Source organism: Budorcas taxicolor, chromosome 4, assembly GCF_023091745.1.
Source record: "Budorcas taxicolor isolate Tak-1 chromosome 4, Takin1.1, whole genome shotgun sequence".
NCBI lineage: Eukaryota > Metazoa > Chordata > Mammalia > Artiodactyla > Bovidae > Budorcas > Budorcas taxicolor.
Genome location: NC_068913.1, coordinates 99735807 through 99758229, shown reverse-complemented (window position 1 = coordinate 99758229; position 22423 = coordinate 99735807). Strand labels below are relative to the sequence as shown.

Genomic DNA, 22423 nt, shown 5'->3' with positions numbered 1-22423 from the left:
CTCCCAGCATCAAAGTCTTTTCCAATGAGTCAACTCTTCACATGAGGTGGCCAAAGTATTGGAGTTTCAGCTTTAGCATTATTCCTTCCAAAGAAATCCCAGGGCTGATCTCCTTCAGAATGGACTGGTTGGATCTCTTTGCAGTCCAAGGGACTCTCAAGAGTCTTCTCCAATACCACACTTCAAAAGCATCAATTCTTCAGCGCTCAGCCTTCTTCACAGTCCAACTCTCACATCCATACATGACTACTGGAAAAACCATAGCCTTGACTAGACGGACCTTAGTCAGCAAAGTAATGTCTCTGCTTTTGAATATGCTATCTAGGTTGGTCATAACTTTCCTTCCAAGGAGTAAGCGTCTTTTAATTTCATGGCTGCAGTCACCATCTGCAGTGATTTTGGAGCCCCCCCCCCCAAAAATGTCTGACACTGTTTCCACTGTTTCCCCATCTATTTGCCATGAAGTGATGGGACCGGATGCCATGATCTTTGTTTTCTCAATGTTGAGCTTTAAGCCAACTTTTCACTCTCCTCTTTCACTTTCATGAAGAGGCTTTTATTTTATAGTTTATAGTAATAAGAGTATGATGAGATGGTGAGTCATCTGTTAAAGACAAAAAAAAATACATTTGATAAAATCATTCTAGAAAAGCCTCCCAACTCAATCCTCCAGGAGCAGTGGTAATTTTTTAAAAATACAATGCCTTAGCGCACCGCCCCCCAACCCCAACCACACACACACACACACAGATCCTTATCTAATTGACTTGGGATGGAGCCTGGATATGGGTGTTTTTTAAACTTATGGAGAGAGTGACTTGCGGATCAAGCTGAGAACCATTACTCCGGAGACAACTTCAAGGTCTAGGATACAACAGAAATCCTATTTGAACTCGGGACTTGAAGAATAGGGTCCCAATGTTTGGCTTCCCATATGGAGCTCTACCAGGTAGCCAATTGACCAAGTTCCCAATATATCCATGTTCTGGGAACTTGGCAAAGAAAGAAGACTGCAAGGGAATCAGGGGAGAGAGGCACTAAGACACACCCTTTGCCCCAGATTGGTACAACGGAGCAGTGGGTTTATCATGTGCTTTCATAAAGGTAATCAAAGTTACATTAGAAAATAATAAAAGAGTCGACATACCTGGAGTGGTCAAAATAATAGGGCATGTAAGCAGCTACAGGCATGGTCCCTGGAGAGCAGGCAAGACCCCCAAGACTTTCTCATTAATGCAGGAACCAGATGCTTTCCGCTGATGCCTTGAAAACTCTATAAACCCCTAGAAGTTGGATGAGATCCCAGGTTAAAAGCAAGGGAGAGGCAACAGAATTAAGATTGTCCTGAATTGATAGAGAATAAGATTAAATTTCTTTCACTTTGGATTTGACTTTAGAGTTTGGGCCTGAGGTATCTGTACTCACTCACTATATACACATCACTTAGCTTAACCATCAAAAAGTCCTGACAGGCAAACCTGTTATAATCCTAGATTTATGGATGAGAGCACTTTGATTCAGATAGAAAGCAATTTACATTTCTAACATTTTTTTTTGCCTTATATATTTTGATGTTATATGATTCAATTTCTAAGCATTCATGACTGTTACCCCTTGGTAATGGGATGTGCCTATTTTAATGGAAAAGGGTGTTTTATGTATCATTTAATGATTGTTGTCTTGACCTCTTATTTTGTCTGATTATAAAATTGCTGCTCTGCTATTTTTCTAATTTGTGTGATGTTTCTTTTGATGCTTCTGTAAGCGTGTCTTTTAGGTACCACTAACTTTTCTACAATCAACAGGTAATCTGGGAAGGGAGGGAAGGAAGGAGGAAGGAAAAAAAAAAGAAAGAAGGAAGAAGGGAGGGGAGAGGAGGGGAATCGAGTCATAGTGGGAGGGCATTTTTTTTTAATGTTTCAGTATAAGTAGGAAAAACTAAGAAAATAACTGTTTGAATAATACAAGTGATATGATTGAATTCATATAATACATACCTCAGATTTCTGTGCCCTACAAAAAAGAAAACACATTTTTTTTTTCAATACTCATTCATGGTAAAATGTATGGTAATCCAGGAATTAAATGAAAATTCTATTTTCCAAAGGTGATTATCTGCCAAAAATTTACAGCAAATTTCACACTTAATATAATGAAGCATTAGAAAAATTCCTTTTAAAATCAGAAGTGAGATAAGGATGTCCACTATCATTGTTTCCATTCAACACTGAATTTAGAGGTTCTCTTCAGGGAAGTTTGTAAAAGAAGAAAATGATGAAATGAAATTTTCAAAAGAGAATAATAATAGGAATGTAAAGAAGGGAAATTTTTTCATTTTTGATGATATCTGGATGGAATCCTGAAATAATCTCCAAATATACTGTTAGAATAAATAATACGTGACTATAGGAATGAATTGCATCCCATATATCAATCATAGAAAATATAAAGAATATTCCACTTAAAATGACCAAAATAAAAGATACCTAGGAATAAAACCTAAAGATACATATATCCTTTATGGAGAAAAGTATATAACTTTATTAAAGGAATTAAAGTTTATACAAAGGGAGCATGTTTATAGGAAGGGAGATTCAATATCATAAAGGAAATAAGCCTTCTCAAATTTATGAACTAAATGTGATTCTAATTAACTTCAAATAAGGTATTTGTAAATTTAAAAAATTCTAAAATTACTTGAAATAGAGGATTTATGTGGCAAAACCAGAACTATGTTCACCAACATAGAACTGTATGTTATTTTTCATACAAAGTTAAAAACACATTGTATTTCATTCCTGACCACTTGCCAGTCCCCGTTTGTTTGAGAGAGACAAGCTTCATCTTGTCTTCAAGCTTCATCTAAATTATTTCATCTGACTGACTGTCGTTTTTGCTACATTTATTGCTACTTCTGTCTTGGGTATTCCTTTGGAAAAGATGTATGGATTCATCACACATTCTAATGTATTGTCTATAGATTATAAGATAAAGTCAAGCATTTATCTACTGATACTTTTAAAATTGACCTGTCTTTATAGTTAGAAATATCTCTTATTAGTAGGCTTCCCTGGTGGCTCAGATAGTAAAGAAACTGCCTGCAATGCAGGAGACCCAGGTTCAATCCCCGGGTCGGGAAGATCCCTTGGAGAAGGGAATGGCAGCCCATTGCAGTATTCTTGCATGGAGAATTCCATGGACAGAGGAGCCTGGCAGGCTATAGTCCAATGGGGTTGCAAAGAGCCGGACATGACTGAGCAACTATCACTCACTCAAACTTACTTGGTACAGCAAAATGTGAAGAATAGTCAAGATAATTTTGAGGAAAATAAAAGTACACAACTTGTCCTACCATGTTGTAAGTCTTGTTATAAATGTATAGTAAATAAAACAGTAACATAGAGCAGAAAGCCCAGAAATAGACCCAAGCATTTATGGAAATAATATGTGAGACATGGTCTTACAGATTAGAGAGAAAAAGAGGTGGAACAACTGGAAAAAAATTAATCCCTACCTCACTCTGTACACAAAAATCCATTGCAGGTGTAGACCTAAATTGGAAAGGCAAAATTGTTTAGAAAAAAGTTTAGAATAGTATCTAAGGGACTACAGTTGCAGTCAACACAGGAAATATATGAGACATAAAAAAAGAGCAGTATCAAGAAAATGGTTGAAACATTTGGCCATATTAAAAACTTTTATTCATTAAAATATAACATTTTTAAAAGGTGAAAAGACACAGCCTTTGAAAAGATATGTGATTCATATAACTAAAGACTTAATAACTAGAATATATAAATAAATCCTGCGAACTGATAAGAAAAAGATAATTCAATTTAAAATTGAATAGGACATATAAGTAGGCAACTCACTGAAAAGCCATAAATGGCCAAAAAACTCATAAAAAATGTTCAGCTTTGGAGAAATCCAAAGCACCACAATGAATTTACATTATCACCTATTGGATTAGCAATAAAAAGTTTATCAACCCCACTTGTTGCTAAAGATGTGGGAAAATAAAAACTCTCTTACATATTTGTGAGGATATATTATAATAACCAGTGTAACCATATCTGAAAAGAAAGTGAAAGTGTTAGTTGCTCAGTCATGTCCGACTCTGTGAATCCATGGATTGTAGACCACCAGCCTCCTCTGTCCATGGGGATTCTCCAGGCAAGAATACTGGAGTGGGTTGCCATTCCCTTCTCCAAGGGATCTTCCCAACCCAAGGATCAAACCCGGGTCTCCTGTACTGCAGGCAGAGTCTTTACCGTTTGAGCCACCAGGGAAGCCCAAAGCCATAAGTTAAAGATCTATATACTAATAACACAGCAATTTCACACATAGGTAAGAATTTTTTAGCTGTACCTTTTATAGTAGAAAAAAATTAGCATTCATTAGCAAGAAAGTGGATAAACTGCGGTATAGTCTAATAGTGAAATATTATACAGCAGTGAAAAACCTTAAAACTAAACCAATACAATGTTCATGTAATAAACCCACAAACATAAAGTTGAGAAAAAGTTAATTGATGAATATATACAGTATACTGTTAAAGTCATGGTGAATAAAAGTGTATGTTGTTTAAGGACAGAGACATGTACCAAAAAGTCTTTATCAAATAGAAGAAGGTCTCCTCTGTGCCAAGATTTTATCATAAATGGGTATTAATCTTTGTTAAATGCTTATGCTGCATTAATTGATCTGATCATGTAATTTTTATTGTTTAGTCTGTTATTATGGTAGATTACATTGGTCCATTTCAACTAGTGAGTGAATCAGCCTTACATCCTTGGATTAAACTCTCCTTGGTCATGCTGTATAACTCTTTATGTATTGCTCAATTTGATCTGCTGAAATTTTGTTAAAGCATTTTTGCAGCTTTTCATGATCTGTCTCATTTTGGTATCAGGGGATATTTGCCTCAGAAAATAAATTGGGAATTGTTCTTTTCTTTTTCACTTTCTGAAAGGGATAATGTAGAATTGGTATGAATTCTTTTGTAACACTTGGTAAAATTCTCCAGTGAAAGCATCTGGATCTGGAGATTTCTTTTTCATAGTTCAATTAAGAATTCTTTAATTCTTCAACTCCTGTAATATATTTATAGGATTATTCAAATGATCTGAGAGAGGGTTCTCAACACTAGGTGGTGGTAAATGTCCTGGCTTTCCACAAAAAAAATGTTCTGATACTCTCATAGCAGGGAGGAGAAGGCGAGCATCATTACAGCTAGGAAAGGATAAAGCATTTGCTCAGATGTTGGGAAGGACTGAGGAAGGAGAGGAAGGGGCGACAGATGATGGTTGGATGGCATCGTCGACTCAATGGGCATGAGTTTGAACAAACTCCAGGAGATAGTGAAGGACAGGGAAGCCTGACATGCTGCAGTTTGTGGGGTTGCAAGGAGTCGACACGACTCAGAGACCGAACAACAATTTGCTAACAAGAGTGAGAGTAAGAATGGGTCCATGACTTTATTCACAGTGTTTAGCTGGAGTAAAGCAGTTCTTGTCTAAAAGGTTTCTGTGCTGCTAGTCTGCTCCTTCCCTAGTCTTTCAGCTAGAGAGAGCACGCTCTTTTTTGGAACTTTGGTTTTCTATATCATTAGTGTTGTGGGACTGTAGCTTCTCCAGCGCCCAGTAAAGGAAACGTCGATGGCGAAAGGAAACCCAGAGAAATCACCACTATGTCATCACTCAAGTCTCAGTGTCCTCAATGCTCTGCCTTCTCCCTTCTGTCTCTCAATCTTACATTTTTTTAGCGGTGCATAGTAGGAGAAAATTTTAAAAGGCATCTCTTCCATATTGTCTGAAATTGAAACTATTATTTTTATACCTTCCAGTATGTCTAAAATATTTCATAATAACATTGAAGAAGATTAGATGATGCTGGTGAATCTTATTTTCTAAGGTTCTTGGGGCATGAGACCCACTCTCTGCACCCCTTCTTCTCCAGAGGCCACTGCCTCCCTTCTCTGGCTCAGCCTATTACTCTCCTCCGCGTTCCCCCTCCCATCCTCTCCCACCCCCCCCCCAAGAGAAGAATTTAACCAGCTCCAGTTGAGAATAGGGCTAGGTGGAAGATAGGAGCCAGTAGCATATCATGTTACATCCAAATCTGAGTTATAGCAAAGAGGGTTATTGAAGGAGGTTTTGATATTTTTTAAAAAGGAAAACATTAGCAGATTTTGATATTTAAAATATTTAACAATCAGTGCAATACTATGTGAAGGCTCTGGTTCCCATGAACCATCATGCATAGAGGATTCAGAGGAGAGGCCATTTGCCAGTCCAAAGGGATGTGTTTCAACATTTTAACAGCCTGGTTAGTCTTGCTTACACGTATCAGCTGAATACCAGCTTTGTCTATAACTATTAAAAATTTTTTTTGCAGATAGTAGGAAGTGAAACTACAAAGATGATGAAAATTGTTTATAAGCGCTTCATAATCAGAGTCTAAAAAGGGTAAAATAAAAGAAATACCTGATACTCTTTATTTCTTCATGTTGCTAAAGCAAGTTGAGATATCATGCTGGTCAGAAGTTAAATGGAATGCTATAATTTTTTCATAATGAGAAGAACAAACTATTTCAATTCTGTAAAGTATACACTAATGTTATAAATGGACATGTTGAAATTTTAAGACCACAATCTCCATTGGCTTTATCTCCAAACCACTATGCATGTAACAAGGCAGAGATCTTAGGAGATTTTTGCCATCTGATATTTCAGAGCAGGAAGCAGCTGGAAGAGTCATTCATAGCTATGGGAAAAACTGAAATTACATTAATAAAAGCTAAGAATAACTTACATTTGAAAAAAGATAGATACTATTCAGGGAATCACAAAAGAAGCTGATTGAGAGAACTAGGGCACATAGAACATTCTTTTGTGGGTAGTTGGTTGAGTGAGGAATAGCCAGGATGCATGGCCAGGTAAGACAGAGGGACTAGACATGATCAGAGAGAATTTCCCACATTAAGGTCAAATGTCGAGTATTGGTCTACTTGCGGCCCTGAGGTATCGGAGGGAGGGTGGGTTTGATATTGGAACCTGGACGACTGATGGCTGAGACTGTGTGTCTTCTATGTTGGAGAGAACCTTTTCCATGTGGAAATGCTTTATATAGTGCTGTAAAACATTAAGGAAAAAAATACAGTATGTATGGTTAACGCCTTGCTGCACTAAACAAAGAAAATAAGCATTTTTTTATTGCATGACATAAAAAACAGAATAATTTTTAGAATGCATTCATAACAAACTATAAAGAATTAATGACATCCAAATAAGAAAAGCAGGGATAAGGTTGAGAATATATCATGTGTGTGGTTAGACAAACATTGGGCTGTATAGACTTGTGCAATGACCCGAACGTGGCCACAGCAAGCAATTCCTCTGCTACTCTTCTACCCTGCTCATACCCTCTGCAACAATGCCCTGCACATATTCCTCTTCAATCATATATGAGCAAGCTTAACACAGACACTCACAGAATCCCCACCCCCCCACCCCACCCCCACCCCCCTGCCCACACACACACTCTGAAGTCCTTCCTAGAGAAACCTTATCTAATGCTCTTAAGGTTGGCTTGTTCACCAAGGATGAGGACACAGGATGAGCTATTGAGCTAGGTCCCTTCAGGGTCTGTGGAAGCAAGAGGAGTTTGGAAGATAGAGACTGAAGGTGGAAGCATGCTGGCAACAGAGGAAGCTGCATTCTCAGTGGGCAGAGAAAGCAGAGTAAGAAGAACTAAGAGAATGAGGCTAGAGGATTCTATAGGAAGTGAGTAAAACAGAACGACCTGTAAGATTGGAAAGACTCAGTTTATCAGGCAAAGCAATGCAATCCCAAAGTTAAAGGCAATATGGGCCTTTTTAAAGGTATATTCCCTTATGGCTCAGCTGGTACAGAATCCACCTGCAATGCTGGAGACCTGGGTTCAATCCCTGAGTTGGGAAGATCCCCTGGAGAAGGGAAAGGCTACCCACTCCAGTATCCTGACCTAGAGAATTGAGGGACTGTATAGTCCATGGGGGTGCAAAGAGTCGGACATAGACTGAGCGACTTTCACTTTCAAGGTATATTCAGAGCAAGAAGAGCACACTCCTTGAGAAGATGATATTGTGTTAACAGAGGACAAAAAAAAAGAAAAACAAAACAAAAAGGCTCCTCCTCATGTTCTTCTCTTTTGTTCACCATGGAGATATTTTTTTAAGCTGGAAAGGGTAATAAAAACACCTTGAACAAAGGCCTGTAGGAAGAAGGCAGAGAGCAGCAGGGTTGGCCTCCCTTCTCAGTCAGTTCCTTTTTCAGACCCAGGTAACCTGCCTCTCAGGGTGCTGAGAAAACAGACAGGAGTAATTTTCAGACTGTCTTGTCTTTGAGAATTCATCACCATAAGAAAAGCATTGGAGGTAAATGATACTGCCACTTAGAAGACGAACATAAAGATTGCCAAACCGGCACACCTGAGTTTGCTGCTGCTGCTGCTGCTAAGTCGTGTCAGTATGTCCGACTCTATGTGACCCCATAGACAGCAGCCCACCAGGCTCCCCTGTCCCTGAGATTCTCCAGGCAAGAACACTGGAGTGGGTTGCCATTTCCTTCTCCAGTGCACAAAAGTGAAAAGTGAAAGTGAAGTCGCTCAGTTATGTCCAACTCTTCGCGACCCATGGACTGCAGCCCACCAGGCTCCTCTGTCCATGGGATTTCCCAGGCAAGAGTACTGGAGTGGGGTGCCATTGCCTTCTCCACACCTGAGTTTAATCCTTAGCAAATTCAGGTTTATTAAAGAAATGGTTCAAAAACCTAAGATGATGGTATCTGGTCCCATCACTCCATAGCAAATAGATGGAGAAACAATGGAAACAGTGACTGACTTTATTTTCTTGGGCTCCAAAAGCACTGCGGATGGTGACTGCAGCCATGAAATTAAAAGATGCTTGCTCCTTGGAAGAAAAGCTGTGATCAACCTAGACAGCATATTAAAAAGCTGAGACATTACTTTGCCAACAAAGGTCTGTCTAGTCAAAGCTATGGTTTTTCCAGAAGTCATGTATGGATGTGAGAATTGGACTATAAAGAAAGCTGAGCACCGAAAAATTGATGTCTTTGAACTGTGGTGTTGGAGAAGACTCTTGAGAGTCCCTTGGACTGCAAGGAGATCAAACCAGTCCATCCTAAAGGAAATTAGTCCTGAATATTCATTGGAAGGACTGATGCTGAACCTAAAACGCCAATACTTTGGCCACCTCATGCGAAGACTGACTCATTGGAGAAGACCCTGATGCTGGGAAAGATTGAGGGCAGGAGGAGAAGGGGACAACAGAGGATGAGATGGTTGGATGGCATCACCAGCTTGATGGACATGAGTTTTAGTGAGCTCCAAGAGTTGGGGACGGACAGGGAAGCTGAGTGTGGTGCAGTCTATGGGGTCACAAAGAGTTGGACACAACTGAGTGATTAAACTGAACTGAACTGAAAGAAATGGTTTGTGCATTCAGAAAGCAATGTGGTGAGTGATAAGTGTTGGAAGAGATTTGCAAAGAAAAATGATTCCGAATTAATTTAATTGCCCTTTTACTTTGGTAGGGGTCAACAACCTATAGCCCATAGACAAAATCTGGTCTGCAGACATTTTAGTGAAAAAGTTTAATGGAACCCAGCCCACACCTATTCATTCCCATACTGTCTATAGCAGTTCTCACAATGCAATAGTAGGGATGAGTAGCTGCTAAGAAGTCTATATGGTCACAAAACCAAAAGTATTTACTATCTGGCCCCTTACAGAGATCTTGATGACCTCTGAGTTAGAAAATACGACTAATAAGATGCAAGGCACACATCAAAGTTTCTCTTGTGAATACACTAGAGAGATGTGACTAAGAGTCACAAAGCAGGTAGACTTTCCCTAGACATGAGACTCCAGAGACTTGTCACAGGATGTTACTCTTGGCCAAGTCCTAGGTGCCAGTGTTGACAGCATGACAAAGGCACAGTGGCATGCTTGCTGGCTTAACAGAAACCTATGTGCCCAGTGCTTCAGCCACGTCTGACTCTCTGCGGCTCCATGGACTGTAGCCCACCAGGCTCCTCTGTCCACAGAATTTTTCAGCCAAGAATACTGGAGTGGGTTGCCATTCTCTACTCCAGGAGATCTTTCCAACCCAAGGATCGAACCCGTGTCTTTTACACCTTCTGCATTGGTGGGTGGATTCTTTACCATCAGCACCACCTGGGAAGGCCCCAGCTATAGAAGTAAATATGGAAGATGAATAGAGACCCCGCATGATCTAATCAAGTTGGAATGTGGGACTGAAACCAAAATAACAAAAAGCTAAAGATAAAAGTTGCATATATATATATATATATATATATATATAAAATCAATGGCACATATACTGTATAATAAAAACTTTGGCAGTTTGTAGGGGAAAAATTTTTATGTGTATATATATATGTGGGTTTAACTGACTCAGAACCAGTAGTGTGTTGTGATTTCTAAGAAGATAACCATGGAAAGATGTTGGCAAGATGGCAGGTTAGGAAGCTCCAGGCCCTTATTCTCCCAGGGAAACATTAAACGAATAACTAGAGACTAGCTAAAATAACTGTATAGCAGTTCTGGAAATCAGTCAGCAATCCATAGTGACCAAGTGAATATCCAGTCATGAAAAAACCACATGCACAAGGGTAGGAAATCTAATGAAGTTTTTACTCATCTTTGTCTCTCCCCCTTCCAGGAGGTTAAAGTACATTTTGGGGGAAGAGAGGTCTGGCTCCCAGCTCTCTCATGAGAATCAGAGAGAGTAATATTCTAAACCATCTAGGGGCAGCCTTATGGGTGTCTGCATCACCTAACTCAAAGCCCAGATGGCTAAAAGTGGGATCTCAGGGTAGAGGAAGCCACAGCAAGCAGTGGGCAGGGCTCCTGGAAAACCCCACAGGAGGCACAGACCCAAAGATGCCTGGGACAAAGGATTCCTACTTGAGGAACACAAGAGAACAGCTAAGACTCCAAGAAGACATTTAGGAAAATTAATACACTCATTTAAAAGCATCTGTGTATACTGGGGAACTGCAAAAAAAAAAAGCACCCCCAGAGATCCAGGGAAAGGGCATGCCCAGGAAGAGACTGAAAAGCCCTTGGTCCCTCAGGCTGGGCTGATCCTGGGCTCAGGACACACCCTTCTCGTTAGTGAAGGGCTTCCCCTGCACTGAGCCAGTCTACACCTTGAGAGACGTAGCTGCTTTTTCAAATGCCCAGTTTTCAACACAAGATCACAATGCAGATCAAGAAACAGGAAAACTTTGCCCATTTCAATTTTATTCATCCCATTCATTCATTCTAATTTATTCCAGTGAAATAAATCTCCTCAAAACATTCCATTAGAAAACAACCACAATCTTCTATGTGTGTAAAAATTTACAATCATAATACCTAGCAGGTATCTAGCACTTAACTTCTTACTTACACCACACCCCATCTTGCTGGTCCTGTATTATCACATTATGTCTCATATTATAATATATATATTATAGTAATACAGGATACTACTATATCATTGTGAGACATCTTATTAATTCTAAGGCTCAGACATTAATTGATTTGCCCAACACTGTGCAGTCAGCCCAATGTAGAAATGGAACAGGAACCCAGGTCTTCTGATCCCTAATGCAATATTCTTTCCACAGCCCTGACCCACAGGTAGCATCCCCCCTTTGCTCTAGCTAGACTAGGTTTGGAATATAGTTTTCAACCCTAAGGATTCCATTTATAAGGAAGGAGACAGGCAGAGGAGGAGAAATGAGATGGGAAAGGTCTGGGAAGATGTCCTATGGGAAGCCAGAACCATGATGAACCTTGGGGGCATGTTTGGCCCAGGGCTGCTGTGTTTCCTCAGGCTTTGAAGCGGCCGCTCACAGCCTTTAAAGGGTTCCCAGAGCACTTCCCACATCCTGTGAGATGACACACTATGTCTACCTGAGAAGTTGGGATTATTTCCTGGAATGTGAGACTTGGGACTTGTAAAAAATATATATATTAATAAACAGAAATCTCAGTTAAGTGAAGTTGGAGCTGTTGTGTCCTGTGACCATAGCAGAGCCCACCAGGAAGAAGAAAGTCTCTTCTTTCTTGGGACGGACTCAGGCAATGAAAAGCCATGGACTCTTTGTTTAGTAAAGCTCTCCCAACTTCCGTTCCCTCCCTGTAAAAGCTTTCTCCTTCCTTTGCCTTGTGAGGCCTTGCATGTGGGTGGTTGTGGTTGTAGACCCCTAATTTTGCAGTTCTCAGCTTGAGCCCCAATAAACCCATCTTTGCTGGAGAAATACCTGGCAGTCTATTTGTTTCAGGCCGTGTGCTAGGCTCAGTTGGGTCTGACTCGTGATCCCATGGACTAGCCTGCCAGGTTCCTCTGTCCATGGAATTTTCCAGGCAAGAATACTGGAGTGGGTTGCCATTCCCTCCTCTAGAGAGTCTTGCTGACCCAGGGATTGAATGCACGTCTCTTGCACCTCCTGCATTGGCAGGGGGGTTCTTCACTACTAACCAGTCCAACAGATTCTAACTCTTATGGTTGATGTCCACCCTTATGAGTAAAATCCCTGAAGATACTTGGTCAGCTGTCCTGAAGACACCACCTGAAGAGAAATGGTTAGAAGGTGCCTGATTCAGGACCTTCCTTCTGGAGAATGCCACCTACTGTGTCCTCTTGTCGCTGGCGACCTAACATGTCTGTACCTTCCTTCTGGTTCCCATGGTCACCTGAGCAAGAAGGCGATCCTCCAGTCTTCTGGGCTCAAGCAGGTCACCCCACCCCACCTCAGGTTGCTCATGGTGGCTCCTTGCCTCCAGGTCCTAGAGAATTCCCCCCAGTTAATTCATCCCTCCATCATTTGCTCACAGAGCCCCATATGGGCTACTCTCTCCCTTTTCCATTTTCACCTCCAGCCCTTCAGTCTCCCCACATTGTTTCAGGTCTTTACTCAATGTCCTTTATGAACAGTGCCGGAGACAAAAATGCAATGATCATCCTGTCTGAGCTAGGTGATACACATTCACAAGTCTGTTGGGCAGCTGGGTATAAAGAGGTACAGGGGAGTGGGGGCTGAGTCTGATCCTTCAAGCCCTGAACCATCAGGATTCTGCCAGACCCCCAGAGCAGGAGATTGGTCAGTAACATGAAACCTCTGCTTTTCTTCACCTTCACTGAATGGAGCCCAAGCTGCTATTAATAAAATAGCACCTCTCAGTCCACAACACCCCTGCAGGTAGTGTGGTCAGATGAGCCAAGCAGCAGCGACCACCCTGAATCGCTAAGTAACCCTGGGCACATTCTGGATCTTTTCAAACTTTGTTTCTCATCTGCTACAATGTGGGATAAATAACCCATCCTGCCTCAACGGATAGATTCTCATGTAAAACACTTATTTAATTTTTAAAAATCAGAAAACAGAAAGACAGCAGAAAATAGATATAATGTGAATATCTATAAGAGAACCATATGTAAATGACTCATACCTTTTAGGGCATGATCCTCAGTATCACCTATTATTGAGCCTGGGTGTGAACAAATACTGTCTTCTGGAGGCCGAAAAGGCAAATCTTTTGGCCATGGACAAGATTGAAGTAATTCAGGATATTGCATGGAATCACTGGAATCCATGACACTGAAAAATGAAAAATGGATATCTTTGAGCTGTAAAACCATGAATGGCCATATGACCATTGGGTTATCATTGTCAAATTATTCAGTAGTTTGCAAAAGTATCTCTGTTGAGCTTAAGTTTTCAACAATACTTAGGCAGTCAAGACCTATTAGCAGCTGACATATTAAGCAGCATATATATATTAGCATAAAGTTCTCATCCATTATACAAACATCACTGAATATTTGCAAAGAGCATGGTGAGATGTGCTGGCATCTAAGAAACAAGATGAGTCAGGCATGGATCCTGATTCCTAGGACTTTAAAGTGTATGTTTATATGTGTGTGTGTATGTTCAGTCACTTAGTCATGTTCAACTCTTTGCAGCCCCATGGACTGTAGCCTGCCAGGACCCTCTGTCCATGGAATTTTCCAGGTTAGGATACTGAAGTAAGGTGTCATTTCCTTCTCCAGGGGATCTTCCCAACCCTGGGATCAAATCCACGTCTCTTGCATCTCCTGCACTGGCAGGTGTAGTCTTTACCCCCAAGACACCTGGGAAGCCCTTAGAATCAAGTGCAATTTATACAGGCAGTCTCTGCTATTTCAAGGTCAGAAAAGATGAAAGCATGCTAAGCAGCCTGATCTGGACCATACATTGGGCTTAACTGTTGCTAGATGTTGCTGCTGCTGCTGCTAAGTCGCTTCAGTCTTGTCCGACTCTGTGTGACCCCATAGACGGCAGCCCACCAGGCTCCCCCATCCCTGGGATTCTCCAGGCAAGAACACTGGAGTGGGTTGCCATCTCCTTCTCCAGTGCATGAAAGTGAAACGTGAAAGTGAAGTTGCTCAGTCGTATCAGACTCTTTGCGACCCCATGGACTGCAGCCTACCAGGCTCCTCCCATCCCCTTTTAATGACAAAGCTGGGGTGTGATCTGGATGCCTGGAGTCTCTGCCTCTGGGCCAGTGCACTTCCTATCAGCAAGCTGCTCTCCTTTGGGTTATACCTGTTCCTGCTTCCTCCAGGGTGCAGTGGTTTGGGAGGGGGCAAATCCACCGAGGGGGAGTTCATTCCTCAGAGAGCGCACTGTGAACAGTTGAGCTTTGTTCACAGCAAGGTTAATCATTATTTCTTGCATCTATTAATTAGCTTTTATTTACTTCTTTTCTTTATTTATGTTTTGAGGCTCTGAATGTTTTCCATATCAATTTATGTGAATACATACACATTTCTGGGGGAACGCAATTCAACTCAAAAGACAGACAGTTTGCTCTCTTATTTTTAGAAAAGAATACCTCTTCATTTAAAATACATACCAAGAAAGGGATCACAGCAAGTTCTGCCTTTCAAACAATTACTGTTCCTTTGTATCAAAGGACGTAGTAAATGAAAATGCTTTGAAAGTCAGCAAGTCAAAAGTGGTGGGGTTGAAAGACACAGGCGTTACCATGTGGTGGGAGCAGACTTGAGTGAAGGTCTGACCCACCCTTTTCACCATGGGAACAGTTGATAGAGAAGCCCATTGCAGTCTAGTAAGCAATTTTTAATTCTTTTTTTCTTTTTTAATTCTGCTATGGACTGAATGTTTGTGTCCCTCCCCAACTCTGCCCAAATTTATATGTCAAAATCCTAACCCCCAATATGATGGGGTAAAGAGATAAGACTTTTGGGAGGTGACTAGGTCCAGAGGTGCAGCCTTCCTGAAAGGGATTAACGCTCTTATAAGAAATAGCTCAGCTGGTAAAGAATCCGCCTGCAATGTGGGAGACCTGGGTTCAATCCTTGGGTTGGGAAGATCCCCTGGAGAAGGGAAAGGCTACCTACTCCAGTATTCTGGCCTGGAGAATTCCAGGGACTGTGTAGTTCATGGGGTCCCCACAAAGACTTGGACATGACTGAGCGATTTTCACAAAAGGACAAAAGGCAGCTCGCTTCTGCCATACGGGGACACAGCAAGAAGCCAGCCATCTGTACACTAGGAAGAGGATCTTCGTAAGAACCCAACCACACTGACCTCCTGATCTCAAACTTCTCAGCTCCAGAACTTTAAGAAATATCTGTCTTTTGGTTAAGCCACTCAGCCTATGGTAATTTGTTATAACAGCCTAAACTGAGACATTCTTTCTCTCAGTGCTTCCATCAAGCTACCTAACTGTACTAAAAACTGAGAGCATGAATAAATGCTCAGAGATCTACAGTCTCAACACTGCCACTATAATGAGTTAACTAATTGTAATCTAGAGTATCTAGTATCCAGTGAGATAGGCATAGTTGGGGGAACCATTTAGTGGGGACTCTAGTTTTTTGTTATCAGATTTCTCAAAGGAAACCCAAAATGTTATGACAATAAAACTTAGAAATAAAGGAAGCTATTACTCATTTTCTAGGTTGGCATTCTCATGATGAAGCATCACCCTCATAAAACATCCCTTTGCCATGGCAGACTTCTAAAATGGCATTTTAAAGTTACATTAATACCTCAAAAATTATAAAATGCTCACTTGGAAAATATGGGGAAGAACAAAGAAAATAAAAATTGGCCATAATCCCATCACTAGGAGATAATAACTGATAATATTTTGGCATATATCTTTTTAGTGCTTTTTCATGTTACATATACATGAATATTTTTTAAAGCTACATTATATGCTGGATATACATTTGCATCTGACTTTTAACACACCACTGATATTATAAGCACTGATTTGTATTTCAGTTTAGTTCAGTCACTCAGTCGTTGCAACCCTACAGACTGCAGCACTCCAGTCTTCCCTGTCTAACACTAACTCCCGGAGCTTGCTCAAACTCATGTCCATCGAGTTGGTGATGCCATCCAACCATCTCATCCTCTGTCGGTCTCTTCTCCTCCTGCCTTCAATATTTCCCAGCATCAGAGTCTTTTCAAATGAGTCAGTTCTTCACATCAAGTGGCCAAAGTATTGGAGTTTCAGCTTCAGCATCAGTCCTTCCAATGAATATTCAGGACTGATTTCCTTTAGAATGGACTGGTTGGATCTCCTTGCAGTTCAAGGGACTCTCAAGAGTCTTCTCCAACACCACAGTTCAAAGACATCAATTCTTCAGCAATCAGCTTTCTTTATAGTCCAACTCTCACATCCATATATGACTACTGGAAAAACCATAGCTTTGACTAGATGGAACTTCGGTGGCAAAGTAATGTCTCTGCTTTTTAATATGCTGTTTAGTTTGGTCATAACTTTTCTTCCAAGGAGCAAGCATCTTTTAATTTGTATTTAACTCTTTGTAATTTACCTCTCTGGTGGCTCAGATGGTAAAGCGTCTGCCTGCAATGTGGGAGACCTGGGTTCGATTCCTGGGTTGGGAAGATCCCCTGGAGAAGGAAATGGCAACCTACTTCAGTACTCTTTCCTGGAAAATCCCATGGATGGAGGAGCCTGGTAGGCTACTGTACGTGGGGTCACAAAGAGTTGAACATGACTGAGTGACTTCACTTTCACTTTATAATTTACCCCAAATTTATATTACTATATGGAAGCAATGAGCAACTTAATTGTATTATAGGACCAATTTACTGAATATTTCATCAAATTCTCATGACTTTTTTTAAAAAAACATTTTAGGATATTAAAAATAAAACACATATATGCTGTGTGGATGATTTAGAATTTACAGAAAAAAAGATGAAGACAATAAAAATAACTGATAATTCTAGAGGAATACCCACTGCTAACGTTTTAGTGTGCTTGCTTCCGGTCACTTCTTGTCTATTTTGTTGTCATGCATTCAGAGAGACCAAACCCACAAACTCCTGCTGAAGAGTTCTTTACTTAGTTCTCTGTCACTGCTCTGGCCACAGATGATTAGAAAAAAAGATGGTTATATGACATAGGGGCCACCAATTATAGACCAGCTTGTTACCTATGTTACCTGTGAGGATTCCAGCTAGAGATTTCTACCCAATCTGACTCAACCAGCCACATCTTTGCTTGAGAAGCATGGATTTAAGACCTATAGACAGACAGTCAACGGTAGTAGCAGGGACAGCTGAAGTAGAAATGGAATGTAATAGAATGCGCACAAAAGTCAAGCACTAAAACCAGTGGGAAGGCCTATGTGGAGTTCTCAGCCTACACATACCAGGTTTTGAATCACAGTTTGACATATTAAAATCGGGACCCAGGGGGAAAAAAAGACTTTTATAATAAAAATCGAGAGCATCAGCTAGCAAACATTTTCAGTTGTACTAATCAGAGATGTGGATTACAAATTACAGACACCAACTCTGGCTAATTTAAATTTCAAAAAGGGAGTCACTGAAAAGCTATTGGGTAGTTTGCAGATTTAATGGAAAACTAGAGAACCAGGCTTTTAAACCTGGCAAGAGCTAGGTGCCAAGAACACAGCCAAGCTGCAGTACCGGAAGAGATTGGTAGACATCAATGCTTGTGCTTTACACCGGACTCTTGATTATTCCACCACTGGTGACTTGAATGATCTCAAACTGCCCCTGCATCTGTGTGTCATTCCCCCAAGTTTCAAAGTCCCAAAGAGAAGCTTCTTAGGTTCTAGTGAACCTTGATTATAAGGCTGTGCCCTCCCTAGAGGGCTCAGATCTACTCCACTCATATTCCATGGTGGGGCCTGCTTCCCAGCGTCAGGAATTCTCTGAAGTCTAGGGATAAGCACCATGGCTGTAACTAACCAGCAGAAAATAATTTATTCTCTCCAACAAAACTCAACTCACCTCTTTTCAGAAGGTCCAAAGGGGGCTTTAAAATAATCCCCATAAAGCTCAAAACTTTTCTTGAGTTCTAATGCTGTAAAATAACGTAGATTATTGATGATGGGTGCTGGTACTAGACCCCTGAAATTGGAAAAAAGATCAACAGAATTCTGTAATGATATCAAGCATATACACACACGTTATACCTAAATACTGACTCTTACATCGCAAGTAAATGCATTTGACAGCAAAATCTATTTGGAATAATGTAATGTATACACTTACAAACACATCAGAGCTTGTTTTAGACACTGGTATTACATTTTAATTTGTAGATTAAGCAAATTTGTATTTTTCTGAATATTCCTTATCCATTAAGACATTAATATAGGCAGATTATCTTCCTGTTGATTAGTGCACATTCTATTGTAAATCCTCACCTATTTGTTACATGAAGTCCAGCAATATATCAACTGCTATAAAAACTGAAAGAGGTATTTTCCAGTTTTGTTTGTAATCTAATACTTTGAAATAATATCGGAATAAAATATTTATAAAAATTCTACTGTTTTACTTTCTACTGAATTCTAGTATAAAATAGCCTTTTTTCATCTATACCAGCCTGTTTTTCCAGACAGAGTGACTTGAAAGAATCATTAACTACTTTTAGTGAATAAATCCTACTGCTATTCACTCTAGACTTGCTAAAGAGAGTTGCTATGTGCAAAGTAGACCGATTGCATATAAAGGCATGCAAATTTCAGAGCACCCTTCTGCCCTTGTATGACCCATCAGATGCTCAGATTTAAAATGTCCACAGTGTGTCAGTAGGCATGGCCACTCAGCTGGTCAGAGGTCGGACAAGCCACTACTTTAGCTGCTCTGGGGTATACAGACCATCTCCTGACTACCACCCGTGCCCCCTCCTCCAATAGAACTTTGTATATTCCATTTAGCCTGCCTTTAGAATCAGACTATCCAAAGATAGCTTACCAATATGGAGAAAAGAAATCACACTTTTTTTTTTTTGCTACATAGAAGACAAAGATAAAACTTAATTTATATTGGGTTAGAGATTTTCAACAAATAGTTTAAAATTACAGACAATAAAAAGAAGTGAAATTGAAAAACATTTTAAAATAGCTTTAGCATTCTGCTTTCTTGAATCACTGCACTTTAAAAAGCTCTTTAAAACACTATAATTAAGGTCTTGTCAGTGCTCTTAGTAACTTTCTGAAAATGGGGGCGTCACTTTACTACTCGAACTTTCCAAAAAGTCAAACAGAAAAGAGAATTCAGAATACTGAAGCCGATAACATATATGAGAAAATAAAACACAAACATTTCATAAACATCCTGGTTATTCATTTTGAGTATCTCTTAAAGTTGAAATGTGCCTCATCACATGTGATAATTAATAGCACAGTAATTATTATAGCCACCAATATCTATGAAGCCTCTACTGTGCATCAGTGACTAAGTGAACCATTGCATATTAAGGATGGAGAATTCATGGACTAATAAAGATACAACGGTCCCCATCCTCATGGAATTTACAGTTTAATGTGGAAAGGAGACATTAAACAAATGATCCCACAAATCATTAACTACTATTGTTTTGAGATTCAGGAAGGACAAGGACAGGATATTCAATAGGATAAAATTAAGCTTCCATCATTAAAGCCTTGGTGAAGGCAGATACTTATATTCAAACACGACCAGAAATATCATCCTTTGCAGTCCTCAAAGACTGCGAAAAATCATCGGTTTCTAACAACAGTGAGTATGCTGCTGCTAAATCACTTCAGTTGTGTCCAACTCTGTGTGACCCCATAGACGGCAGGCCACCAGGCTCCCCCGTCCCTGGGATTCTCCAGGCAAGAACATACTGTGCCTTTAAAAACATGTATACTGCACAACAAAGGAAACTATAAGCAAGGTGAAAAGACAGCCTTCTGAATGGGAGAAAATAATAGCAAATGAAGCAACTGACAAACAACTAATCTCAAAAATATACAAGCAACTTATGCAGCTCAATTCCAGAAAAATAAACGACCCAATCAAAAAATGGGCCAAAGAACGAGATAGACATTTCTCCAAAGAAGACATATGGATGGCTAAGAAACACATGAAAAGATGCTCAACATCACTCATTATCAGAGAAATGCAAATCAAAACCACAATGAGGTACCGTCTCACACCAGTCAGAATGGCTACGATCCAAAAGTCTACAAGCAATAAATGCTGGAGAGGGTGTGGAGAAAAGGGAACCCTCTTACACTGTTGGTGGGAATGTAAACTAGTACAGCCACTATGGAGAACAGTGTGGAGATTCCTTTAAAAATTGCAAATAGAACTGCCATATGACCCAGCAATCCCACTGCTGGGCATACACACCAAGGAAACCAGAATTGAAAGAGACACATGTACCCCAATGGTCATCGCAGCACTGTTTATAATAGCCAGAACATGGAAACAACCTAGATGTCCGTCAGCAGATGAACGGATAAGAAAGCTGTGGTACATATACACAATGGAGTATTACACAGCCATTAAAAAGAATACATTTGAATCAGTTCTAATGAAGTGGATGAAACTGGAGCCTATTATACAGAGTGAAGTAAGCCAGAAAGAAAAACACCAATACAGTATACTAACACATATATATGGAATTTAGAAAGATGGTAATGATAACCCTGTATATGAGAGACAGCAAAAGAGACACAGATGTATAGAACGGACTTTTGGACTCTGTGGGAGAGGCAGAGGGTGGGGTGATTTGGGAGAATGGCATTGAAACATGTATACTATCATGTAAGAAACGAATCGCCAGTCTATGTTTGATACAGGATACAGGATGCTTGGGGCTGGTGCATGGGGATGATCCAGAGAGATGATATGGGGTAGGAGGTGGGAGGGGGGGTTCAGGATTGGGAACTCATGTACACCAATGGCAAAAGTAATAAAATTAAAAATAAATAAATAAAAATAAAAACATGTATAAGTGAAAGGGAAATACAACTTCTAGAACTAGGTTTACTACCACCAGGTCCATTTTAGTACAAAGGTCCTTGGTTAGGCTGACGATTTAGGATTCATTTGGTATACCTGGATACTAAAAAATCAATCTAAAGATGCCCAACTATAAACACATGTGACAAATATCTACCTTTGAAATAGGAACGTGTGCTGAGGAGGCGTATTTCCCATTAGGGTCTGCCGGGCTGTCTCATACTGTCTCTCCAAAGACTCTCTTTCCTAGGCAAGAAATATGATCTATAATTATATTGAATTAAAAATATGTCAGATATTAAAATAGCTATAATCATCCTCTTCTTGAAAGAGACTGCCAAATGTGTGGAAAGAAAAAAAAAAAAAAGTCTACAAAACAATATTTGTCCAGTGGAAAGAAAACAAACTTTATAAAACAAAAATATTTTTATGAAGACTGCAATTTAAATGTATTAACATGTCATATTATTTCCTACATCTTTCTAATGAGATTATCTCTTGATGATACAGACTATTACTGTCTTTTTAGTTTTATCAGATTCTTGCACACACAGTAACTGACTGAATATATCTGATGATAAGTATGAATCTGAAATACAACAGATTGTGAGGTTTTTCTCCAGTATTTCACCAACACCCCATCACCATCACTAAATACCAAAAAGTGCAAACATTTCTATTTTGGGGGATGAATAACTTATGATATAGATCTCTGACTGAGGAAGTTGTAATTACTTTCCCCAATCCAATAAAAAGTTTCAAAAATACATAGGGATTTATGCTGGGAAAGTAAAATGAATTAAAATAGCTTCTCCTAAGGGTTGCAATGAGGGCTACATGAGATAATTTACATGAAAGCCCCTTCCAAATTATAAGTGATGCATAAAGTCTGTTTTCAATCCTAAAGGAAATGATCCCTGAATATTCATTGGAAGGACTGATGCTTTAGCTCCAATACTTGGGCCAACTGATGCGAAGAGCCGACTGTTTAGAAAACACACTGATGCTGGGAAAGGTTGAAGGCAGGAGGAGAAGGGGAGGACAGAGGATGA

General features: G+C 39.9%; 1 protein-coding gene across 1 annotated transcript in view; it reads right to left on the bottom strand.

The window, feature by feature from the left end:
* Positions 1-1181: 1181 nt before the first annotated feature.
* Positions 1182-22423, bottom strand: part of LRGUK (leucine rich repeats and guanylate kinase domain containing) — a 109075-nt gene continuing 87833 nt past the window's right edge. The window contains exons 17-23 of the mRNA XM_052639044.1: positions 21529-21617; positions 18381-18500; positions 13525-13673; positions 7056-7133; positions 3515-3551; positions 1998-2013; positions 1182-1283 (exon numbers count right to left, since the gene is read on the bottom strand). Of these exons, the coding sequence (XP_052495004.1) occupies positions 1182-1283; positions 1998-2013; positions 3515-3551; positions 7056-7133; positions 13525-13673; positions 18381-18500; positions 21529-21617 (591 nt within the window). The remainder of the gene's footprint in view (positions 1284-1997; positions 2014-3514; positions 3552-7055; positions 7134-13524; positions 13674-18380; positions 18501-21528; positions 21618-22423) is intronic.